This window comes from Poromitra crassiceps (genome assembly GCF_964638095.1).
Source record: "Poromitra crassiceps genome assembly, chromosome: 5".
Lineage (NCBI taxonomy): Eukaryota > Metazoa > Chordata > Actinopteri > Beryciformes > Melamphaidae > Poromitra > Poromitra crassiceps.
The window spans coordinates 47124779-47149234 of record NC_139642.1 but is presented as its reverse complement, the minus strand read 5'-3'; the positions used below and the strand labels follow the sequence as shown (position 1 = coordinate 47149234).

The 24456-nt window shown below is 42.8% G+C and overlaps 2 protein-coding genes across 2 annotated transcripts; one reads left to right on the top strand and one right to left on the bottom strand.

Moving 5' to 3' along the window:
- Nucleotides 1–3666: 3666 nt before the first annotated feature.
- esamb (endothelial cell adhesion molecule b) lies at nt 3667–14988 on the top strand (the record flags this gene model as incomplete). The annotated part of the gene is made up of 8 exons (XM_083636712.1): nt 3667–3691; nt 3822–3961; nt 7338–7539; nt 8107–8262; nt 9356–9400; nt 12865–12987; nt 13118–13247; nt 14535–14988. 8 exons carry the CDS (start codon nt 3667–3669, stop codon nt 14986–14988), a joined length of 1275 nt encoding a protein of 424 aa, XP_083492838.1.
- Nucleotides 14989–17549: 2561 nt separating this feature from the next.
- acad8 (acyl-CoA dehydrogenase family, member 8) lies at nt 17550–24347 on the bottom strand. Its single transcript, XM_083637423.1, has 11 exons — nt 24229–24347; nt 23542–23642; nt 21619–21788; nt 21171–21280; nt 20892–20968; nt 20642–20779; nt 20282–20417; nt 19524–19621; nt 19032–19184; nt 18526–18628; nt 17550–18068 (listed from the first exon to the last, which is right to left on the bottom strand). Exons 1-11 carry the CDS (start codon nt 24338–24340, stop codon nt 18013–18015), a joined length of 1254 nt encoding a protein of 417 aa, XP_083493549.1. The 5' UTR covers nt 24341–24347; the 3' UTR covers nt 17550–18012.
- Between the last annotated feature and the right edge of the window lie 109 nt (nt 24348–24456).

The following is a 24456-nucleotide window of genomic DNA, read 5'->3' as shown; positions in this document are numbered from 1 at the left end:
TTGCAAAGCACATCATTATAAGTATTGTCCATGTAGACCCAATTGTAGTCTCATCCCAAACAAGTCTTTCAGGGCAAAGCTCAGATTTAAAAAAAATCTTAGAAAGAATCTCAATATTGTTACATAATTGTTACTGTACCACTGAAGGACATCCAAATCTTTTTTGCACAGTGCTTCGCTGTTCGGCACGACAGGTGACAACGAATACTCCCTTTGTGCTAAGAAAAAAGAAAGGAAAAGAACAAAACATCTTGGTGTTGACATGCTTTCATGTGTTGATGATAAAAGCGTGTGCGACTCTTTTGCCTTGAGCAGATATACAACCTGTCACTTTGACAAGTTGTTCGGCTGATCCGACAGAACATCTTCTGCACTGTTTTTCAGCAATGTTTAAAGGGAAGTAACAGATGAGAGGTTTAATTTAGAAATACTGTATAATATCCACTGATAGAAAATCATTACCTGTTTATATTTCATTTGACCTTAAAAGAAAATGCCAGCACTTGTTTTCTTTTTGTGCTAAGAAACATTCTGTAGGTAATCAGTCATTCATTCATTACATATTTATTTTGTTAGTTAGTTAGTTAATTAGTTAGTTGTTTCATTTTGGATCAAATCTGTTCACGTGTGGAAGCCAAAAAATAGGCTAAGGCAGAGATGGCGTGACATGACTGATTAAATGTAAAGCAAAGCAATCCGCTAATCAGTCATTGAGAGACTGTGAGCGCTGTCACAGCGATGACAAGCAGCTGTGTTCATGGCTGAAGTGACCATGTGTTACATCATATCCATGTCCAGCTGAGCTCTGTCTGCTCACGTGAGGTGACACTGTGACAGGATTGAGACTAGGATTGTTTAGAGATTAGTCAGAAGCAGGAGTTTAGATTCAGAGATGGAGAAATGAAGGGAACACCATCGCAGTGGGGTCACATGGGCTGGGCAATGTATCAATGTATCAATGTTATATTGATATTGTGATATGAGACTAGATATTTTGGATATTGTAATATTGTGATATGGCATAAGTGTTGTCTTTTCCTGGTTTTAAAGGCTGCTTTCTGAATTTACCAGACTGTTCTAGCTGTTCTATGATTTGCTTTTACCCACTTAGTCATTATATGCACATTACTGATGATTATCATCATCATCATAAAATAGAGTAAGTGGGTTCTGTCTGTGTCTCTGTCTCTCTGTGATTTTTGTCCCATGTTTTTGGTCACATTGTGAGATTTGTGATGCTTTTGGTCAAGAATGATGTTACTGATGATGTCACAATGTCTATGACATCATCAGTGATGTCACTCGAGCAATTGAGTGATGTCACTCGAGCACTCGATGTCATCAGTGATGGTCACATCACCTATGGTCACATCACCTATGCTGCTGACGTCATCAGTTATGCGAAGTTGAGCAATTGTGTGCTGAGTGATGTCACTCGAGCACTCCATGATGTGATCAGTGATGGTCACTCGAGCAATTGTGATGTCATCAGTGAGTGATGTCATCAGTGATGCGAAGTTGAGCAATTGTGCGCTGCGCATGCCAATAGTGCAGGCGAGGCCACGCAGCAGTGGAGCTGCGGGGGAGGGTGCACAGCGGCCGAGCTGCGTATGCGAGCCCGCACAGCGGCCGAGCTGCACGGCGGGTGAGCCCACGCAGAGGGCGAGCCTAGTAGGGATCGAGCGCGACATTTCTAGTTTATTAAAATTTCATTGTGTAAATATTTTGTGAAAGCACCAGTATTCCTCCCTACAATGTTGTCACGATATCGATAGAGCCATTTGGTCAAGTACAGCCTTGTTTTAATAAGATCTCAAAAACACATCTCACACACATATGCAAACTCAATCTCTCTCTCCCTCCCTCCCTCTCTCTTTGTCTCTCTCTCCTCTTCATCCAATCCCCTGCACCACCAATCACCTAATTCTCACAACTGCACATGCTGTCAGTCTGAATAAGAAGGAAGGCATGCATGCCTGCCTGTCTCTCTCTCTCTCTCCCTCTCTCTCTCTCTCTGTATCTACTTCATTCTACATTATCCATTTGAGTCTGTGAGGGAGCCTCCTCTCAAAGTTGCAGCGTTCTGTGCAGTCAGAGGATTTAGTTTGGTCTGTGGGCAGTTTGCTCTGAGTGAGTTCAGACCAGGCGTCAAACTGGCGACACAGGAGGACCCCGGCTGCTGGGATCAGCTGATCCAACTTCAGCTGTCCGGTTCAGGTGGCTGGACACCCTGTGAGTTCAGCATCTCACTCTCCTCTCTTTCGTTTATCTCCTGACTTCCTCTTTCTCCCTCACCTCATGTATGTCACCATCATCATTACCTCCTCTGCTGACAGATGTCCTTGTGTTTCCTGTTTCCTGTGTAGTTATGTTAAGTTATTTAAGGTTTTCCTTGACTGATGCAGCTATGTGTTTTCTTTTTAGCTTGATATTTGTGAGTTTGGCTCCATCTCCACATACCACAAGGACAGCAAAACATTAAAATAAATCCCTTTTCAGGTTGTTCAACTTGAATGTTTGAGATGTTATTTTTCTGATACGATTTAATTACTTGGGATTATTTTAAAGCTTTTTGTGGTTCGCTGATCATCTCTAATTCTATGGATTAGAAAATAAAATAAGATTTGCTTCTTGTGTGCATTGGCTCTTGCATGCGCTTGACATGCTTGTGAATTAAGTAGTTTTGCATTCCAAATGGTATGTGCAGAGCAGGGCAGTGCAATGGCAATTAAATAGAAAGTAAAGTAAAAAAATAAAAATACTAACTAATGCTACTTATTTCTTCAAGTATTGACAAGTGCTGCATATTGCTTTTAAAAGTCTTGGTTGATGCAGACTGTGTTGCACAGGTGATTTCACTACTGTTGACAAAATGTACTATTGTAAGTCGCTTTGGATAAAAGCATCTGCTAAATGATGTAATGTAAATCTCAATCTAAAATCCCTCACTTGCAGGTGCTACCCTACATAATAAGCAAGTTAGTGAGAGAGGAGCAGAGTGCAGCTCAGTGCCGTTTACTAGGTTGCGTGATAATTCAGATGCATGTTATCTTTATTCAACATTAATCAATTATTCTGCTTTTGATGTCATTTCTGTAATGTGCACAGTCTATATTCTCCTGCTGTCATTATGATCTGGGCTTTGCATGTTTGAGTGTCCTCAGTTTGTTATTGTTGGATTACCGCCAGCACATGTGTTGGATTACGGTGGTTGAATGTACACAGAGGTCTAAAGGACACTGCTGTCAAGATGTCAGAGGGATCAATGATTAGCATTGAATGCCCCCAAGGTTCTTAGTATTCATCTGGGACTTACCGTAATAACACAGTTATAAGTTGCAACTCGAGTGGATGACAAATTCCATTTGAGAGATTTGAGTGATTCTGTTTTTCCTTTTCAGTTTCTTCTACTTAACTCACCAATAGGCCTACTGCTCTTGTGCTGATCACTCTTTTTGATATCCCATTTGCCAACGCAGTTCCAGCAACACTTCAGTCACGAGAGACTCGTAGGAAGGATTAATAAACCTTATTGAACAAATAACCAGTTTAAGTGCGGCGTATGACTCCATGATATGATGACGCTCCACTTGAGATGAGAGAGGGGGGGCGTCAGTGACATATAGGATAGATAATCCCCCCATAGGGATTTCTAGAGGAGCCATGATGTTGGTGGTGATCAGGGGAGGGGGTGGGGTGAGACAACTGCTCCAGTGATGATGAACAGTAGCTGAGGATGACAGCTGAAATATAGTCAAGACCACACCAGTGCTACCAGTGTGGATCATTTTATTGTGGTTTAATTTGATTTGTCTGTCCAGGTGACACCCAGATGAAGATCCCCAGAAGAGAGATGGAGGTGGTCAGTGGCCAGATGGTGGTATTGCAAGCCTGGTACAGCCCCAACTCAGACATTGCCCAAAACACTGTCAATTGGAACTTCAAAGGAGAGTCCAAGAAGGTGAGTGGCTCAAGATCATAAACACAGAAAGGACAGCTGTGACTATCTAACTTGTTTTTTTGTTTTGTTTTCATATTACACAAATTTATATGTTGAGGAATGTACTCAATATAACAATTTGTGAGCAATTTCTTGTTCACAAAGCTTGCCCACCAACTTTCAGGGTGATTTTCTCTCAATGTTGCAAATAAGCATATCTTCTTCAACTATTTTCAGATTTTAATGAATGTGTGCCATTATTTGAAATCTTACAATCTGCACTTTCATAATCTGTAAAAAACTGAAAACTGACCTTGGCCCACTTGTTACCCAAAAGTCTCTGTCACATGGGCTAGCAAGGTGGTGTAGTGTCACATATGGGCCAGCAGGGTGGTGCAGTGAGTAGGGAGCCTGTCCTTCACCCGGAGGACACATGTTCACGCCCTTCTGTCCACAAGCATCTGCCCTGTTCAAGTGCCATTCAGCAAGAGTCATCAGAGCCGCTGCTCTGTAACTGACCCTGACCTCTGACCTCTTGTGGAGGGGAAAAGCTTACAGGGAGCAATAAATTAGTAGCCTGATATCAGACTGAATTGTCAAGTCGTTACACTTACTGCATTTCCACCTTCTAGTCTGAGATTGCCCTCTGTTTAACCAGTTTCTATGAGGGAATCCCCCAGGGGAATTCCATTTTCCCTAACCAATCACTAGAGACCAACGTATTGGCCTGAATCTTACTCCAGTCTTGAGAATGTAAAAAACAACATCAAAACATCTCCCCTTTAATAAATGCCTTCCAAGCAGTGTGCCGTTCGGATTTGAAAGTAATTGGTACTTTTAATCAATTTAAAACAGCCTTGATAGCAGGCGGCAGACATTGTTGGTGTTAACGTTACTCCTCAGCTAGTCTCGCTTGCCAGCCTCCCCTCACTTCCGTGAGAGGAGTCTGGCAGCGCTGGTCAGGCACCATTCTGGAATTGCGATGGGCAGCGCTTAGCGGCAGTGCCCTTGGAAAATAGTTCCAACAATCCAACTTGGCATTTTCAGCATGGATCAACAAGCTAGTGTATAGGTTTCTGAAACTTTCTGTCATTAGCTTGCTAGCTAGTTAACGTTGTTTCCACTGCGGCGGCAGGGGACTATTTACAGCGGCACACAGGGAGGAGGGAGCGGAAGCCGCTCACACATCATCGGAGCCAATGACAGAGCTTGTAAGCGGGGAGCGGAAATCCCGGCAGCGACTGAAGTGGTCGCCTCCAATGGGAGAGCAACTGTAGAGCAGGGGAGGGCTTATGCCAGCATCCTGTTTCCATGCAGCCAGACTCCTCTCACGGAAGTGAGAGGCTGGCAAGCGAGACTACTCCTCAGCGCACTGGACAACGACTTAGTCCCGCCCGTTGGCTGTTTATTGATGCTGATTGGTTAATCGTTAGTCCCCCTCTGCGCTGATTGGTGAATCGCTGGTAAAACCAAAGAAAAGGCATGATGATGCCAGACCAGAAGCAGGCAAAAAAAACTCAACTCCGTGGAGTGGGCGGATTTGAAGGTCTGGACCCAGGCATAAAGTAACACATTCTGTTCATTGATTCTTATATTATCTTCCAGTTCGTAGAGGATACCTCAGCATATTTTTCCACAAACAAGCAAAACATATGGGGAGAGCCTGTTGAAGATATCCACTTCATTGTACTACAACATTTGATGAATTTCTTATTTTAGAAACGACCAAGCATTTCAGATGAGACAGGATTTACACACTATAGGTCTACCACTTACCTCTACTGATTCCAGGAATCTCTGTCTGTCTGTCTGTCTGTCTGTCTGTCTGTCTGTCTGTCTGTCTGTCTGTCTGTGTGTGTGTGTGTGTGTGTGTGTGTGTGTGTGTGTGTGTGTGTGTGTGTGTGTGTGTGTGTGTGTGTGTGTGTGTGTGTGTGTCCGTATATCTGCCCATCTGTGTGTCCGCCTGTCTGTCTGTCTGTCTGTGTGTGTGTGTGTGTGTGTGTGTGTGTGTGTGTGCGTGTGCGTGCGTGTGTGCGTGCGTCTGTCTGTCTGTCTGTCTGTCTGTCTGTCTGTCTGAGAGAGAGAGAGAGAGAGAGAGTGAGTGCGGTCTTTGCAGTGATTATTATAATCTCAGTATTTTCAGTGTGTTGCCTGTGAGCTTATCCCAACCAGAAAATCAGCCTAAAATTCAACACCCACCATCTGTACATATCAGGATTATCTTTATGAAGGACGTTGAATTATGTTATATGGTTTATCTGTGCATCTTAATATGCCTGTAGCAAATAAAAACCAGAAATATGCCATTTTAATCGCTATCATAAGACAAGTAATATAGTCTGTAATAGTATTTTCAAAATATATTGTATTCTACGAAACTGTTTATCTACCGTAATTATGTACTACTAGTTAGGGGTTCAAGCCCCGTAGGGGCTGAAACCTTATGGTTTTTGTACTGGTCTGGTTTATTATTGTTGTTGTCTCCTTCCGCTGCCATGCAAATTCCTGTGAGTTGGTACATCCCAAAGACATGAAATTTGGACCCATGACAGATATTGGTGCTTACTACATGCTCCAGAAATATTTTCCCAATCGGCCTGATGGCCACTATAAAGGTTATTAGGTTAACATTTCAAACTTTGACAGGCCATAACTTCCATGCTGTTTGTCCAATTTTTACTAAATTTGGTTTACATTATTCAGGTGAACATACTCTACAAATTTCTCTCAAGGTCCACCTGGAAAGTTTTTCAGATATTTTTGAAAGTTTTGGAACATATTTTTGACATCTCCTCCTAGATCATTTGACCGATCACGACCGTTTTTTTTAAATGTAGCATTGATAAACCTATCTCACTAAAGTTTGTTAAAAGGTTGTTGATATCTACTGTCATTTTGAAGATATGGCATTTTTAAGTTCTGAAAGATTGGGGCCTGTCAGCTAAATTGGTGTAATTTAATGACTGATTATCGAATCGTCACAAAACTTTGGAAACATGTTCAGATATCATCATTGACCATGCCTTTTGAATTGTATGTAATTCGACCAAAAGGGGTCGCCACAAACGGAAAAACTGTGCGTGGAGTTGTGGACTTGGCTGGCATGGAGATGAGAGTGGCCCGTATGCATGGCGCTTGTTCAGTGCAGAAGAATACTGGCGGGAATAGCGTGATCCTCCCACGTGCTACGTCCTGCCGGTGAAGCTGCCCGCTGTCAGGTGAAAAGAAGCGGCTGGCAACTGTGCATGTGTCGGAGGAAGCATGGTGCTAGTCTACGGCTCTCCCCAGATCGGCAGAGCAGGGGGGAAATTGGCCAAGTACAATTGGGGAGAAAATGGGGAATTCAGGAAAAAAAAAGTAAGATGTTTTCTTTTCTGTGTGGCTCTAGAATGCACAGGTGATCAACTTCAGTGCAGGGAAGGTCGCGCACGGCGAGAACGACTTCAGAAAGAGAGTGGGCTTCAGTGTGGCCATGCCCTCGGCCAACGTCTCCGTCTACATCAACAACACCCAAGAGTCTGATTCTGGAGACTACAGCTGCTTTGTCATCATCCCCGGAGATCCTATGCATATCGGAGAGATTCACCTTGATGTCAAAGGTAATGGTCCAGATTGGCTGCAAATATGCTCGAAGCATTTTGATGCAAGAATTTCAAGTGTAGGATCAGGTTATCACATGCATGAATCCATGTTAGTAGTAGTAGTAGTAGAAATCTTGCGCGCTTCGCACGCTCCTTTCTAGCGTCCCTCGCTGCCCCGCATGCTGTGCGTGCTCGCCCGCTCAACTGGCAGCGCTCATTTCCACCTACCGTGCCTCGTTGGTTTGCCCTCGAGACTGTCTGTCTCTCCCTCTGTCTGTCTGTCTCACTCTCTCTCTCTCTCTCTCTCTCTCTCTGTCTGTCTGTCTCTCTCCCTCTCTGTCTCTTTCGCTCTCTGTCTGTCTATCTCTCTCTCTCTGTCTCACTCTCTCTGTCTGTCTGTCTGTCTGTCTGTCTGTCTGTCTGTCTGACTCTCTCTGTCTCACTCTCTCCATCTGTCTGTCTGTCTGTCTGTCTGTCTGTCTCACTCTCTCTCTGTGTTTCACTCTCTGTCTGTCTCACTCTCTGTCTCTCTCTCTGTCTGTCTCACTCACTCTCTCTCTGTCTGTCTCTCTGTCCCCCTCCCAGTACCTCCCTCTCCTCCAGTGTGTACAATGACAGGGAGCCCGGTGCTGAAGGGCAACGTGACTCTGAACTGTCAATCCAGCCATGGCAAACCTGTCCCCCAATACAAATGGACCAAGGCTGCTCCCATGTCCGAGGTCTACTTCTCCCCAATGCAGAGTGAGTAATTTCTGCTATTTATCTTCCACAAAATGAGGATGTGATGTGAATCTTATGTTTTGACAGCAGCAGACATAAATAATAATAAATTCAGCAGAACTGAGAGTTGTGGAGAAATGTTGGAGATGGCCTTGTCCATTTCTGAACCTTTTCTCCCGTTCTTATTTTTTACCCAGCCTTTTATTTTGCACTGTTTAAAAAAAAAAAAAATTTAATACAGAATTTTGTGAAATTATCTTAAGCACATAAATTGAAAAGAACATTTGAAAGGATACAGAAATACCCATTGTAATAGGTGAGCACATCAATAAACTACTGTAATGTGTTGTATGATGAAAATGAATTTTTGATGGTGGTTTTCTGGGTTAAAAACAAAAATTTTCTTTCAGTGTAACTGGTTGAAAACAGTCACACTTCATATTGTTTGCCCCACGAGTGCTTTTCTGTATGTGGCCCACAACCAAAAAGCTTTGGCCACCCCTGACTTAACTGCTTTGATCCGCTCCCCTCATCTCATCACTGTTATAGCAGAAAAGTCTTCGGATTCACACAGTAGAAATCTACTCCCCTGATTATGCACTGACCCAGGAGTTTGTGTTGCAGCATGCACGGTGCACACTCACACTTACAGAGCGGCCTTCATGCTACAAACACATTACATACATACATGCATGCATGTAGCCCTACTGCACCACCCTCTTACATGCAGTGAACACTGAGTGCAAAATCCATGCTCATCTTTTTATCTGCACTGACGTATTATTGCCTCTCTGACACTGAACCTCACTCTGCCATCAGTGCTTATCTCTTTCAGCAATCTCTCCCCCCTCTCTCTCTCTCTCTCTCTCTCTCTCTCTCTCTCTCTCTCTCTCTGGTGATCTTCTCCCAGCACTTCTCATTTCCTGTTAATCTTACTGCCTAACCAAACAAGCCTGATGTCCTTACTTGATTAGCCATCTAAGAGGCACGTTTTGGATTTGGGACAGAGAGCGCAGTACATCTCATCATTCCACCCCCTCTGCATCTGTCTGTGCCATTGTCTCTCTCTGTCTTCTCTCTCTCTCTACCATCTTTCCTTCTGCAAAAACCCCAGAGTGGAGAGCCTGCCCCCAGCCATTGCTTGTCCTTGGGTTCATGGGTAAGGGTTTCAGTCATATTCACCCCATTTACATCCCCCACCCCCATCCCAGCATCACCCACAAAACCCTGACATCCCTAGGAGGCAGAGTCCCACCCTGAAACAGTCAATGGCAAGCTGTGGAACAGCTTTGAAAGGGGGGGAAATTAACCCAAACTGTAAATAGACATATAGGCTTATGTTTCAAAATTGATTATGATCAACAACAACAAAAGTGTAGCAAAGATGTCAAGCCAGGTGGTTTTGCACTCAACCTTCGCTTTCCTGCTTTCCCCCTCTGAAAGGTGTATTTCTGCTTTTCCCCTCTGAAAGGTATATTTCTGCTTTTCCCCTCTGAAAGGTATATTTCTAGGTGGGGAGAAGGCAAATGTATAATTTATGCATGTGATGAGAGTCTGTGTAAGGCGTTCATGCAAATGGACTACATGAACAACTGCCAGTACAATAACAATAATGCAGGACTTCAGAGTATCTTCTGGTAGCGCTGCTGCCTTGAACATTTTTACTTTGTACTGCCAGCATGTTATGCTGTGGCATCATGCATAGTGATGAATGGCTGCTATAGAAATGATAGTGTGCTATTGTGAAAATGTTTTAATGTTAATGTCTGTCTCTTACATTGCGCTGCCTACAGCAAGGTTGCTGCAGTGGGTAAAGTGTAACGATCGCTTCAGTTCATATATCAATGTTGGTTTGCAATGAGTATAATAATATAGTGGAGTGCACAACAATGTGCACACTGCAACAACAGCAGTAAACTTGGCAGTTATATAATAAATGTTGAAGTCACAATTTGTGATTTGAAAATTGTATACATTATTGGTCCGAGTATTAAGTATTAATTAATGTCTAATGTCTGCTGCATCTTTGTTGTACAAATACCATTGTATGCTATGGTGGGCTCAGGTTGACACCCCTGCATCTCATCTGCAATCTCATTTAGTTATATTTCTTACTTTATCCTACCCCCTCCTTTTTTTAAATAATAGTAATCTAATCTTCCTCCATTAGTCCTGTAGGGGAAAGTGAATGATAATTAGTAGACTTTAGTAGTATTGTCACATGAACTAAACATTAATTCTGTGTTTGTGGACTGTGGGTGTAAACTGCCAAAACTACAGTCATACACTATAGCTTGGATGATTGTGTTGTGTGAGCTACTATTCCATGTGCTTCAGATGGCAACATGGCTGACTCACATTAATCACATTTCATGTGTCAAGGCCCTGACACATGCTTCTCATTGACCTTGCAGGGGTGGCAGCGTAATGTGATGAATACTCCTGTCTTGATGTATGTAACGGTAGCTCACGTCAGATTCCCTCCAGCTCTGTCGCTGGAACCCGATCGCTGTGCCAAGCTCAAAGTCAGCTGGTTCTCTGGCTGCTAATCTGTCAAAATTGGGTTTGGTTCTTCACAGCTGGTTTTCAAGCCTGGGATTAAATAATCATACTGTATCACACTCATCTGCAATTGTTTTATTAAGGCTGATTGATTTTGATGTCTGTGGCATAACCTTTGAAAGGTGAACCCTAAAGTATTTGGCTATGATGTGTCAGTTAATACAGAACCAATCTTATCTGTTTTCAATTTTCAGGTTTTCTTATCGTGCGATCACACATTTTCACATTCATGTGTGCAAAAAACTTTTAGCATATGCAAAGCCAATGACATAACCCCTGATTGGTCAACCAATGGCATAGCCACTGATTGGTCAACCAATGACATAACCCCTGATTGGTCAACCAATGGCATAGCCACTGATTGGTCAACCAATGACATAACCCCTGATTGGTCAACCAATGACATAACCCCTGATTGGTCAACCAATGACATAAGGTTTGATTGGTCAACCAATGACATTGATTGGTCATGCAAATGGTCATGCACCGATCACAATCTTCGTGCTGACTTTGAACATAGATTTTTGTACCCACCGAAGGTTTTGGTAGGCCCAAGATGGATAGGTGATGCATGAAAACATTTCACTCCCCTCAGTGTTTTTTGGGGTGAAATGGTGAGTATGATTTAGTACTGCGGTGGGTTGTGGGCCCCTATCTATCCTTAGTACTGAGGGCGTAGGAGCAGATGGTGCAAACAAATGTTATCAAGCACAAGGCCTAACCCCTGCTTCGCTCCCATGACTTTGGGATAAAGGCAGCTGTTTGCACACAGTGATTGTTAAGGATTTCCTTTTGTCTCTCTCTATCATATTTAGTGTAGATTGCAGTACCTTGAGCTGTCCACTGAGCTGATTTGGATGAGTCATTGGGTTGCATTACTGCTTTTGGGGATACGTTTGTGCAGAAAACAACAGCTCAGTCTGTTAACTTTAAGAGGACTCCACCCCTCCACCAATAAGGTAGAAGGGTTGTCGACTATACAAGACATGTATTTACAAGTAGACACTGTTGTTAACTTTTATATGACCAGGAAAACAAAAACGCATCTGATGAAAACTGAAATATCATATTGATGCAACTAGACATCATCTTAGATTTTGGATATATATGATGTGATATACGGCATATGTGTTGTCTTTTCATGGTTTTAAAGGCTGCATTACAGTAAAGTGATGTCATTGTCTGAACTTACCAGACTAGCTACTTAGTCATTATATCCACATTACTGGTGATTATTTATTAAAAATCTCCATTTTTGTGAAAGCACCAATAGTCATCCCTACAATTTTGTTGCAATATCGATAGGTTAAAAAGTGTATTTTGATTTTGTCCATATCGCCCAGCCCCAATGTGATGTTTCTGAGTGGATTTCAGAGGATTTCTTTGATAAATCCCTCATAAAGTGTGTTTATCTTTCTACAGCCTATGTTTGTAACAACACAGCATTTTAAAGCCAGATGCCAATAGGAACAGATTGTGTTGAATGTCAATACCCAGCTGTGAACTCACTGATACAGACACATACAGTAGGCTGTAGGCGTATTTGCCGTGTCATGACTACGGTGTGAGGAAAGATATAAAAACAGACATTGCTGACAAAGGGCATCACATAAGGGGACCATGTTGGAAATAAGTGTTCACACTTTTACATGTCTGTCCCTTGGATTTTGTCTGCTATATCCATAAATAAATCAAATCAATCAATCAATCAATCAATCAATCAATCAATCAATCAATCAATCAATCAATCAATCAATAATGTATGTTGCCAAAGCAGAATCCTCCCCAGAACCCTATGCTGTAGGTCTGCACTAATGGGAATCTACGGTACATACTGTAGCATTGTTGTCAGGTAAAAACCTTGTGACTCCAATTTTGGTGATTTCTATGTTTTAACTTACATTAAAGCATTGGTTCCCAAACTTTTTCTGTCACCCCCCCCTTTTGTGATATGGGAACATTTATACATTTTATGCAACCTACCTGTATAATTATCATTTTTATTGTTTCGTTAACCTAACCAACTTGAACAGCTCTAAAGTGTCTGTGATTGTTTTGCAGATGAGAGGCAGGGCACCCTCAGGCTGAGCAACCTCACCAAGAGCATGTCAGGGAAGTACGTCTGCCGAGCCAGCAACACCGCCGGCTCAGACAGCTGCTCCATCAACCTGGAGGTCGTCACCTGTACGTGCACTGTAAAAAAAATACACTGACCTCTGCTGCACTACACACTGCCATTATTTACAGTGCACCCCTTCAATGGCACAGCTGTGTCTCTTTGAAGTGTAAACCCCCTCTGCCTCCTCTGTTCCAGCTTCCAATACAGGCATGATTGCAGCAGCTACACTGGGCTCCATAGTGGGACTGATGGCCATGGTGCTCTTCCTAATATTCATACTGAGAAGAAGAGGGGACACTGAGGAGGAGATAGCCAATGAGATCAAGTGAGGTTTTTACTGTTTGTTTGTGTGTGTGTGTGTGTGTGTGTGTGTGTGTGTGTGTGTGTGTGTGTGTGTGTGTGTGTGTGTGTGTGTGTGTGTGTGTGTGTGTGTGTGTGTGTGTGTAAGGGGCATTAGATAATGTATGACCTCTATTGGTGACCAGGAAGCAATGCAACAAAATCGATAGAAGTGATCTATGCCTCGGCCATTGAGTTCTATTAAGACAGGTGTGTGGTCATAATTAAATTGACATTTGTATCAACCCCAGTCACTGACCTTTCAACATGCAGCCAATGGTTTTACAGCACGTGGTTGTAGTACACCCACCATCTTTGTAGTCTTGTGATGATTACCAAAATGTAGGAAAACCTCATAGTGTGTTGCAGAATTTCCCAAGCTGTATGGCAGCTCTATCAGAAAATACAAACACTATACAAACGAGACCATTATGTTGTTTTCACTTACCATGCCTTGAGATGTATGGATGCGTGGAAGTAGGCAGGGGCAAATTCTTTATTGGTTTTTAGTTACCGCCACCCAGTGGCTGGAGAGGCTACAACACATTGTGTTGTTGTATTCCAGTGGGATTGAGTTTTAAAGGAGAGGCTTCAGATGAACATCCAAAGATATTGGAGCACACAGATCAAGTGTATATTTTTTTTTTTATTGACTAATGTTTCAATGCAGACTTTCAACGCAGTCTTCATCAGAGTCATAAAGAACAATGACATTTTGTCTTTTTAAATAACCTCCCAACAATTAAGACTGATCCAGCCCAGGCTGGAGGAAGAGGGAGGAGGTGACAAGTAGACATGATTACATGATTGCAAAAACAGAGCAATACATGTTTTAAAATGACAAAAAATACAGCAGATCATAAATGCGACATCAATATCAAAATTGTAAATATACATGATTCATATTTAAAGGTACATAGGTTGTGGATCCCCGAAATTCGCCTTCCATCAAAAATAATAATTAGAAGGATAGGAGAGGTGTGGGGGTGGTGGGAGGGACCTTAAGTGTGAGAAGGCAGAGTTTCCACCTATAAGGTTAAAGCGAGGGAAAGAGAAGGACATATCAATAAGGTGGGAGTTTTGTTTCAGAGTACAACTCTAGCAACCCCCTGCAGATATTATGGTCATCTACAGGGCAGTGAAATAAGCTTGCCTGGCTGTTGCCTCCGGCTGTCTTAACACTTAACACTGATCTTGATTTCACAAACATACCATTTTTTAAATGTTATGACTCTGTTGGCTTTCTCTGATTCACTCTGTCTATCTACCATAGGGAAGATGCTCTGGCACCCAAGCGAGTGTCTTGGCCAAAGAGTAACACCGGCTCAGACATTGTGTCCAAGAACGGCACGCTGTCCTCTATAACCACCAGTCCCCGTCCGCAAGACTCCCATCAGCCCAACTTCCACTACCCCTATTCCCCCACGTCCGACACGGGCTACATGATCAACAGCTACCAGCTGCGGCCAGGAGAAACCAGCACCCTGCATGGACTTCCGGGGTACAACCTAGGTGGGACCCCTTCACGGAAGCATAAGCGGCCTCCCACTACGAACGGGGCCCCCCCACAGATCCTCCGGAGTGCCCCAAACCGGACTGAGGGGGCCCAGCCTCAGGTGCCCCCACCACTCACTGTGTCCCCGCAAATCAGCTCGTCTTGCCTGACACGCATGGGAGCTGTCGCAGTTACGGTGCCAACTCAGAGCGAGGCTGGCTCGCTGGTGTAGCATCAACTTCTCTGATGGAAAGGAGACTGGAGAGACATGCCTTGGAATGGAAAGCACGTTTTCCATAAAGAACTGAAAGAGGAGACTATCTCACAGGCGGACTGTACTTCTTTCAACTCAGCACAAGCTTTACCCACCTCTGTTTGCATTCAGTTGACTCAGCAGTGTTTTTAATTTATTTTTCTTTATTTATGCTGCACTTTGGTTTACCAGAGGGGATTTTTTTTATTTTTTCATACGCTTGTGACAGGACTTCAAAATGGTATTTGACAGTGTTATGACTACCGACAGCCAGGTATAGCCTACATAAAATGCCAATTATTACAAGAGAGATATATGTTAACCTAATATCCCTTTTAGACCGAGTGTAACCTGCATTGTGTTGATGGCACTTGCAGCAAACCATGTTAAGGGCTTGCCGAGGGGGGTGGAGCGACCTCCCGCTTTCAAAGCGCACGTGCTAACCACTATGCTAAGAGAGCTAGCTCCCTTGGTGGAGCTGATTAACGGGCCTTTACCAACCCACTGGCTAGCACTCAGGACTCGTGTCACAATCATTCGGTTACACGAGGTCCAACCAGTGAATTGACAAAAAAATGGTTGAACATGGATCAAGTAAGCTAACTATAGCCTGACCCTGGACATTGGTTTGAAAGTGGTAGGCTACAGTATAAGCAACTCTGACTGAATACTGTAAGTCAGAGTTGCTGAGTCTGAGTTATATGGCTTGTAAGTCATAATGAATAGTACTAACATTTTACTTGGAGTTTTGCAGTTCTTGCAAGAAATAATGTGATATTTTTTGGGGTAGGCTACATTTGTATATTATCTGGATAAACAGAATAGCCTACTGTATACAATTTTTCAATATTTTCATTCCCATTTATATTAGACAGTTCCTATCTAAGAAACACTTTTTTTGCAGTCCACTTCTCTCAGGCTAATGATCACTATTCAGGTATTTCAAAGGCCAGCCTGCTTCGGCCCATACTTGCGTTTACCTAAGGGTCATTTATTTAACCAACAGTATGATTTCATTGCATTCATGTCTACCGAGAGAAAATATTGCCTATTATGGTAGTTGGGAGGTAACCAACATAGTGAGTGTAACGTTGTTGAGGTTCATGGGTTATAGCTATTTTGTTCAAGGTGCTTCGTAGCATTTTGTAAACATAAACATATTATAGACCAATTAAATGCAATACGTTGGTATAATTACTGTAAACAAAGGAGACCACGGTCTAGACCATGGGAGCAAAAAGGGGTCCGTGGGGGTGGGCTTGTAGGGGCTACAGTATCACCATAAGTACCCCAATGACAGAATGTATGTCTAGTTTGGTCATGGGTTTCATACACATCTAAAGCAAAAATCTGATTAGAATGGGGACCCTGGGACAGAATTTGATCAAATGGGGGTCTGTGGTCTAATTTGTGTCAGTTCAGGGGTTCTTGACATGGAAAAGGTTTGAGAAACACTGGTTCCAGCATGGCAGCAATTACTGTGAAATCCAACCCAGTGGCACACAATGTACAAACGTGGATTCCAGTCAAGGCTGCCAATCTCCACAATAGCCTTGTTTGTTTACGGTTGGTAGTTATACTAATGTCTCAAATTTAACATGGTAATGTTATGTTGAAATGCCACACGTAGCACCTTTAATGCCATTCAGATTGTTCACTCTTTTCAATAAACAGTGTTCTCAACTGATTCTTTTATGGTTTTAGTCATACTGAATTACAATCACTTCACACGTTTAACTCTATGTTTAGAACACATACTGTATTTAATCAACAGAAAATTAAAAATTATAATTCCCAGGCAGCTGTAGATCAGAGTGAGACTGAAAAAGCTGAGTCATGATACATTTATTTGGACTGTGCCAAAATATGGTTTACAAAAACAAAATGCTTCCTATTGTAGAACACACAGTAGCCTACATTTAACTTAACCCATTCTATTGTAGAAGAACACACAGTAGCCTACATTTAACTTAACCCATTCTATTGTAGAAGAACACACAGTAGCCTACATTTAACTTTACCCATTTTATATACTAACTATAGGAAACACAATGGGATAAAATACAGTAACATCTGAAAGGCCACTTCGCGAGATCTATGGACTGCATGTGTCAGATTACTCAGATATGGGACATACTGTTAATTACAGCAAGATAAGCAAACTCTTCATAGAGTATCACAGGGAGGATGTATTTTTGTAGGCTTAACCAGAAATCGCTGCCATGTTGGATCCTCAGGGGATATGATATGGTGTTTTAGAATGGGGATTTCACTTAAATGCATGAAATAAGGTCTGTGGTTATCAAAAGTTTATGGGAGTGGTTATTTGTGTTCAGCAGGATAATCTTCACAAACGAGGACAACTTTTATGACTTTTTAAACGTTTTCTGAAAATCGCATTTGAAAAAAAAAACGCATTTACGCTTCAAAAGTCATAAAAGTGGTCCACGTTTGTGAAGATTGTCCTGTTGAACACAAATCAACACTCAAATAAACTTTTGTTAATCTTATTTAGAATTCCCCATTCTAAAACCCCATAGCCTTTTCCCCTGATGAACCAAAGTGCTCCTTCCGGACTCTTTCCTGCGGTGCTCTATTAACACTCAGGCTTGTGTTATTTTTATTTTATACTAGGGCACTCGATTCCTAGGCTTGCTCCCGCCTGCCCTGCAGCTCGCCGAGCTGGTCCTGCAGCTTGCATACGCAGACAGATTGCCCACTTGCCCCTTTTATATATAGATACAGTAGATAACAGAGGTAAGAAATCACTTTTACCAAAAGAAAATTGTGAAATAGACCTAAAGGAGCAGCTTTTATATGGAGGGGGAAAAAATCATGATCCAATAGAAACACGTCGTACTGACTGGTTTAGCCCAAAATCTCCGATGTGCAGTGGACATTTTAGGAAACCAATCAAAGAATATCAAACCGGAGGTCAAGAAGACCATTACAATATGGTCGCCATTTAAGTTAGTCATGTGAAGGTCCACGGGAAGACTGATGTCAGGACTCTGTCAACAGGTTTCTGGAAATGATCATCCTCATCACCTCATTTGTTCCTAATTAAGGAAACGAAAGGGAAAAAGTGACAGAAGTTTGTCATCAATACGAACAAGCAGAAATACTCATTGACGTTGCTTTGAAATGCATGAAAATTAATTTGTGAATGTCATCTTCAAAACTGGTTCATAGGAGAAAGTAAACTAGGACATACACTATACACTACCAGTCAAAAGTTTGGACACTATTTGTACTATTTTTCACATTTAAGAATAATAGTAAATTTATGAATTTTTCTCCGTGAGGTAAACAGAGAGAGAAGGCAAAACACTGCCCATGTGCTTACATTACCGAGATTATTATGTGATACAAAGTGGGTTGATTCCCGGTAAAGCCACCCTTTAAGCAAACGCCTTTAAGTCAAAATGGCTTTAAGAACAATACTATTCAATCAGGTGTGTCCAAATGTTTGACTGACAGTGTATGTAGGTCAGGTTCATGACGAAAGACGCTTACCCTCTAGAATCTGGTGAACCCTGATGTCGCGGACAAACTGCTGCACTGCGTAGTCTTTGAGGTAACCGTACCCGCCGTGCATCTGCAGGGCCTGGTTGCAGATCTGCAGAGGGAAAACAGACACCAATATGAAACAGGTGAGAAATTACAGTGCTGTAACTGCTAAGCAGTAGAAAACTGTAACGTGTTGAGACATTACACTGCTGTAAGTTAAGTTAAGTTAAGTTAAGTTATCCTTTATTTATCCCCTTGGGGAAATTCATCCTCTGCATTTGACCCATCCTCTACTAGGAACCTTCCTAGAACTAGGAGCAGTGGGCAGCCACTGTGCAGCGCCCGGGGACCAACTCCAGTTCTTTTGCCAGTACCTTGGCCAGGGGCACTGACAGGAGTATTAACCCTAACATACATGTCTTTCTTTGATGGTGGGAGGAAACCGGAGCAACTGCAAACCGGTAGAAAAGTGTAACGTGTTGAGTGAAAATTAATCCTCAGGATTGACTCACGTCGAAGCACTCGTCAGTGACAAACAGCTTGGCCATGGAGCAGAGGGACACGGCGTCAGCCCTGCCCTCCTGAAGCGCCACTGCAGCTTCACGCACCAGAAGGCGAGACGCAACCAACTTGGTGGCCATCTCTGCCAGCTTGAACTGTAGGAACTACAGGCAGAACACAGAAGAAGAGAATATTCAGGAAACAACATGTCAATTACATTACATGTCAATTACATCACTGGCAGGACAGAGTGAAAAAAGCAGCGTCCGCACACTCAAGTCTGTGCAAAAAACTTCCTTTACTGCAAGCATTCGGTCATAGACCTTCTTCAGGCATTTTTGAGTGGTGGTATTCTCACTATTTCCCGGATGAGAGATGGTATTTTCAGTTTTCACTATTTTGATCACTGGCAGGACCAAAATGGCTGAATGCTTTTAATAGATTAAGAGTCGCTGAGCTGACTGGATCATTGTGACTGTGCTGTGGGAATGTGAGCTGCTCACCTGGTTGTTGGAGAGTGTCTCTCCAAACTGCTTGCGTACCAGCAGGTGATCTCTGGCTAGCTGTACACAGGCATGAGCCGCCCCAAGAGAGCAGGATGCTGCAGACAGAGTTGACAGGAAAACTGATGATCTTGAATAGCTGGATGTCAAAGTCACGCAACAGTTGACCCCATGACAACCAAACCGTAAAAACAGCCTCTGTCCACCTCAAGAACGTGTCTCCATCCCTCTCATTCTCAGCCACCAAAAACCCTCATTCACGCATTTATCACTTTGAGACTCGACTACTGTAACAGTATCAACTATGTAACAGTATCAACTATGGCAGATCCTCCAAAATCCTAAAAGAAACAAAAACTACAATATGTGCAGAACTGTGCCTGCCCATTAGCTCACCAGCACCTGCTCAAGAGATCATATAACTCTCATAAAAAAAACTCCACTGGCTTCCCATTCAGTTCAAATGACAAGAGAAAACTTCATGGAATCCATTTTCTGTATCAATGTTAGTCAACTTGGCCGGTGTCCAGCCCAAGTACAGTACTAGATTTTACTGAGTAGCTATGCTGAGCTATTTCAAATAATTTGGCTCACTCAGTACAGTCTTCATGACTCTAAATAATTACTACACTCTTTGTCACAAGAGTAGTTACTTTAGTTTTAACATCAATAAATTAACATATTGACTGGACCACGTCAAAAAAGGAATTTGTAAATGTATTGATAGATATGATTTATTTTGAGTTCTAGAACCTCACCGATATTGATCCTGCCTCCATTCAGGCCCCTCATGGCGATACTGAAGCCTTGTCCTTCATCACCAAGCCGATTGCTGACTGGAATCACGCAATCCTCAAATATCACCGCCCTGGTAGGCTGCGAGTTCCATCCCACCTGTAGAAGAGATAGGGAGTTACTGTAGTCGTCTGCTCTGGAACGTAACTATGACTGAATTATGCCATCTAGTGGATACCTACAAACAGTACTGACAGAGCCAAAATAATTGGATCCAAGAGTATTCTGTATAGCCAAGCCAACAGGCACATTTTCAACTGCACCTTCCATATAAAACACGTTTTCTCAACACCAGAGAGCACTAATAACGGCAGCACAGCTACCTTCTTTTCTTTCTTGCCAAAACTGAGCCCTGCAGTTCCCTTCTCCACCACCACACAGGAGATGCCCTTAGGTCCTTTGCCTCCCGTGCGGCACATGACGACGTAGACGTCCGCGACTCCTCCCCCGCTGATGAAGGCCTGAAAAGCCACAAAGAGAGGGAAGTGCTTTTGGATCATCGTCGTCCTTTTGATGCAACAATCTGAAGCTACATACACAGCAAAACACAGCTGAGTGGAAATAGTAGGCTACCTTAGAGCCATTCAAGATGTAGTGGTCTCCTTTCAGCTGGGCAGTGGTCAGAAGGGATGCAGCGTCACTGCCACTGCCTAAAAAGCAAATATTAACAAAGAAAAGGCCTTTTCAACATACAGGTTTATTGTGTTCTTATTCTATAGTTAAAAGCATAAATGTATTGCAACGATATAGGTAAAATGTTAATGGACAAATCAACCCTCGGATATTCCTCTACTTAAATATCATTTATGTTTTCAAGGTGGATTTTTCCTTGAAGTGCATACGCAGACTGACCTGGTTCAGTGAGACAATAGGAAGCAAACTTGTCCATTGAGCAGAGGTCGGGACAGTACTTCTCCCTTTGCTCAGTATTGCCAAAGGTGTCTATCATCCAGGCACACATGCTGCCAGTGTAAAGAGCATACTGCAGATTAGCAGGCAACAAAGACCAAATAAAAGTACACATCTTTCTAACAGCGAAAAATATTCGACATGCTTTTTGTCAATGAGCATGTTTTTTGGACTTTAAGCCGTAATAAGAGTTGATCCAACAGCTCTCCCTTGCAAATTTGGTAATATAACTGGTCTGGTCAAGTCTGCATCTGGTCAATTTTACACATCTTTACAGGTTTGTGTTATAATAAACTACAATCAGAGTCAAGTGACCTTTCAATGCCATTCTCTCAACTTTCCCGAATCATAACATTTTGGGCCATTATATATCCACAGAACAGGCTGGTACTTGTGGATGCTGATGTAAGCTGTGGTGCTGACACATCCTGTGGATAAGGCCTCAAAGATGACCGATGTGTCCAGGCGAGAAAGTCCTGATCCTCCCACATCCGGCTGAACATAGATCCCACCAAACCCCAGCTGGGCAGCCTTCCGCAAGGTCTCCACTGGGAACATTTCCTAAAAAAAAAAACATGGCAATACACTGATATTCTACAAGGTTGCATAATGTCAATTTACAACTTGGCATTGAAGACCAAGTATTATCTAATGTGGAATATGATTATTTGTCAGTGTCACCATGATCCAATCATAAATGTAGGATGCAAGATTTCAATCATATTGAAATCATAAGTTGTAATTTTTGGCAAAGGCATAGGCCTACTGTAGGTAAAAGAACATGTAAAAGGACCGGACTATGGCTAAATAAATTCTGTATTTCTTACATCGCCCAAAGTCTGCGAGTCTGCAAATGCAGTGAAGTCCAGACATTTTGGATTCTGCCTCTCTCTACCACACTGCTGTCCAGGCATTTAAGACATTTGTACTGTCTCTACTAGGGATGCACCGATCGATCGGCACGTGACCGGAAATGGCCGATTTTCACGTGATCGGCCTCGATCGGTGATCTGTTCCGGTCACTCTAAATAGCCGATTCTGTGAGCCGATTTTCACATGACGTGCGCGCACCCCAAAGCACCGAGACAGGCACCCAGCCACCACACCACACACGCCAGCATACCTTCCTCGTTGTGGATTTTTTTCACTGTCAGTGAAGTAGACAAAGCTCGCAGTTTGTCACACATGCAAGTCGAAAATAAGCCGTGGAGACAGAGGTGCGGCCGTGTCCCGCTCGGCTGGAGTCCAGTCAGAGCGGCTCGCTTCACCTCACTGGCCCCCCTCTCTCTGCTCTCTCTCCCCGGGAAGCGGTGCTCCAGCAACCCGCCACCGCGCACAGCCGGCTTGGCGAGTGTGTCCAGTATAACCATTCCCCGACCTGCTTTTCCATTCCACATCAGCGCTGCTGCCTCAGCCTGTCAAGTCATGTTGTAACGTGACGTGGATACAGGAGATACTATTTGTTTCGTATTGCAAATAGAACGACATGAGAACGACGGACATAATAATAAAAATGCATCGGACTCACAAGTGTGCAACGTTTTCTGTGCGTGACGATATTTTTTCGGATGGCAGATAAAAATACGCATACCAAACTTCGGACTGTGTGTAAACTCCGCCTGATATTCAGACTGAAGATCGTTACTGTAACTCATAAACTCATTTCCCCTCTACTCAAGAGGACTGGTCTGGAGCCAGTCTATAAACTCCTTGTCCATGGATCATTTTGATGTTCTGTTGCACCTGTTTTCTTTTGGAAAAGTAAATGCATGATAGCTGTGGGATATAGGCTATTGGATTTAATTTAATTTTTGTATTCATTGTATTTGCACAAAAAAGCTCTGTCCAGTAGCCTAACCTGGAACACTTTTATTTTGAGATGTGTTTGAGTGAGAAGGTCCTACTTCATGCAAATGATAAGAATTGTTTATTTGTTTATTTGTATCCCCATTAGATGTAAGAATTGTTCTATGAATCTTAATTTTTAAACAAAGTTACAAAAACGTTTGTGTAAGCTGTCAATTGTTGTTTTTAGAAAAAAAAATCGGAATCTGCAAAAATCGGTATCGGCAAGTCAGACTATTCAAAAATCGGAAATCGGAATCGGCCAAGAAAATGGCAATCGGTGCATCCCTAGTCTCTACTGTTTGTGTCACACTATAAAATGCTATCATATTTAATAGTGCTGACTGTGATATAACAAATAATACAAATGGAATCAGTCAACAAAAAGGCCAAACAACAGGTTATATAGCTCCGAGTCTGTGACAGTGTGCACTGTGCCCTTACAAACAATAAGCACCATGCATGATACCTTTTCGTCCCATTCGGCCATGTGTGGAGCCATTTCATTGGCTGCAAAGTCGAAGGCCACTTTCTGAAACTCCTTCTGTTCATCTGAGAGTCCATGAGCAGCTGTCAACAATACATTGGGAATAGAAACATGCAGAACAATTTTAGGATGATGTTTCTGCCTATTGGTTCTAACAGTTTGTCATTGCTGGCACTGAAGAAGTTTTGTGTGTCTTTCTGTATTTTTTGTCTTCTGATTCAGTGATTCTGGAGGTGAGAGAGAGAGAGAGAGAGAGAGAGAGAGAGAGAGCGAGAGAGAGAGAGAGAGAGAGAGAGAGTGTGTGTGTGTGTGTGTGTGTGTGTGTGTGTGTGTGTGTGTGTGTGTGTGTGTGTGTGTGGGGCGGGGGGGGGGGGGCGGTGAAAAGAAGAGGCGTGGACCAGACTGACCAATGATAACTAACTTAGTCCAATATTAAAGCACTGAAAGAATGGACTGTGTTTAACGGTATTTTTTTTAACACAATCTAACAGTCTCTAATTTCTGTATTTCTGTTTCACTCAACAGTCATAGGGACTCGGTAAACGTCCGTCGTACTGTAACTGTAGATTGATCAGATTCCCATTTGCCATTCAACTTACTTTAGCATTAGCTAGCCTAGCTGTCATGTTTGCTAACCGCTAGCTGTTAAATTGTAGCGTTAGGACTTACGATCGATGCATGAAGCTATCCTGCGTGTCTGTGCGCTTCTGTTAAATATTAAACGGTGGTTCCTACAGATGCTGGAGCCCAGTCTGGCAACTAGAGATCCAACAGCCGCCATGTTTACCTCCACACGACTGTCAGTGTGAAGTAACCTCGCGTCACCAGGCTCTTCTCGGCGAGAAAGAGCCTGGCTCCCGCCCACAATTGATTTTGTCACCCTACTGGTTCCCGCCT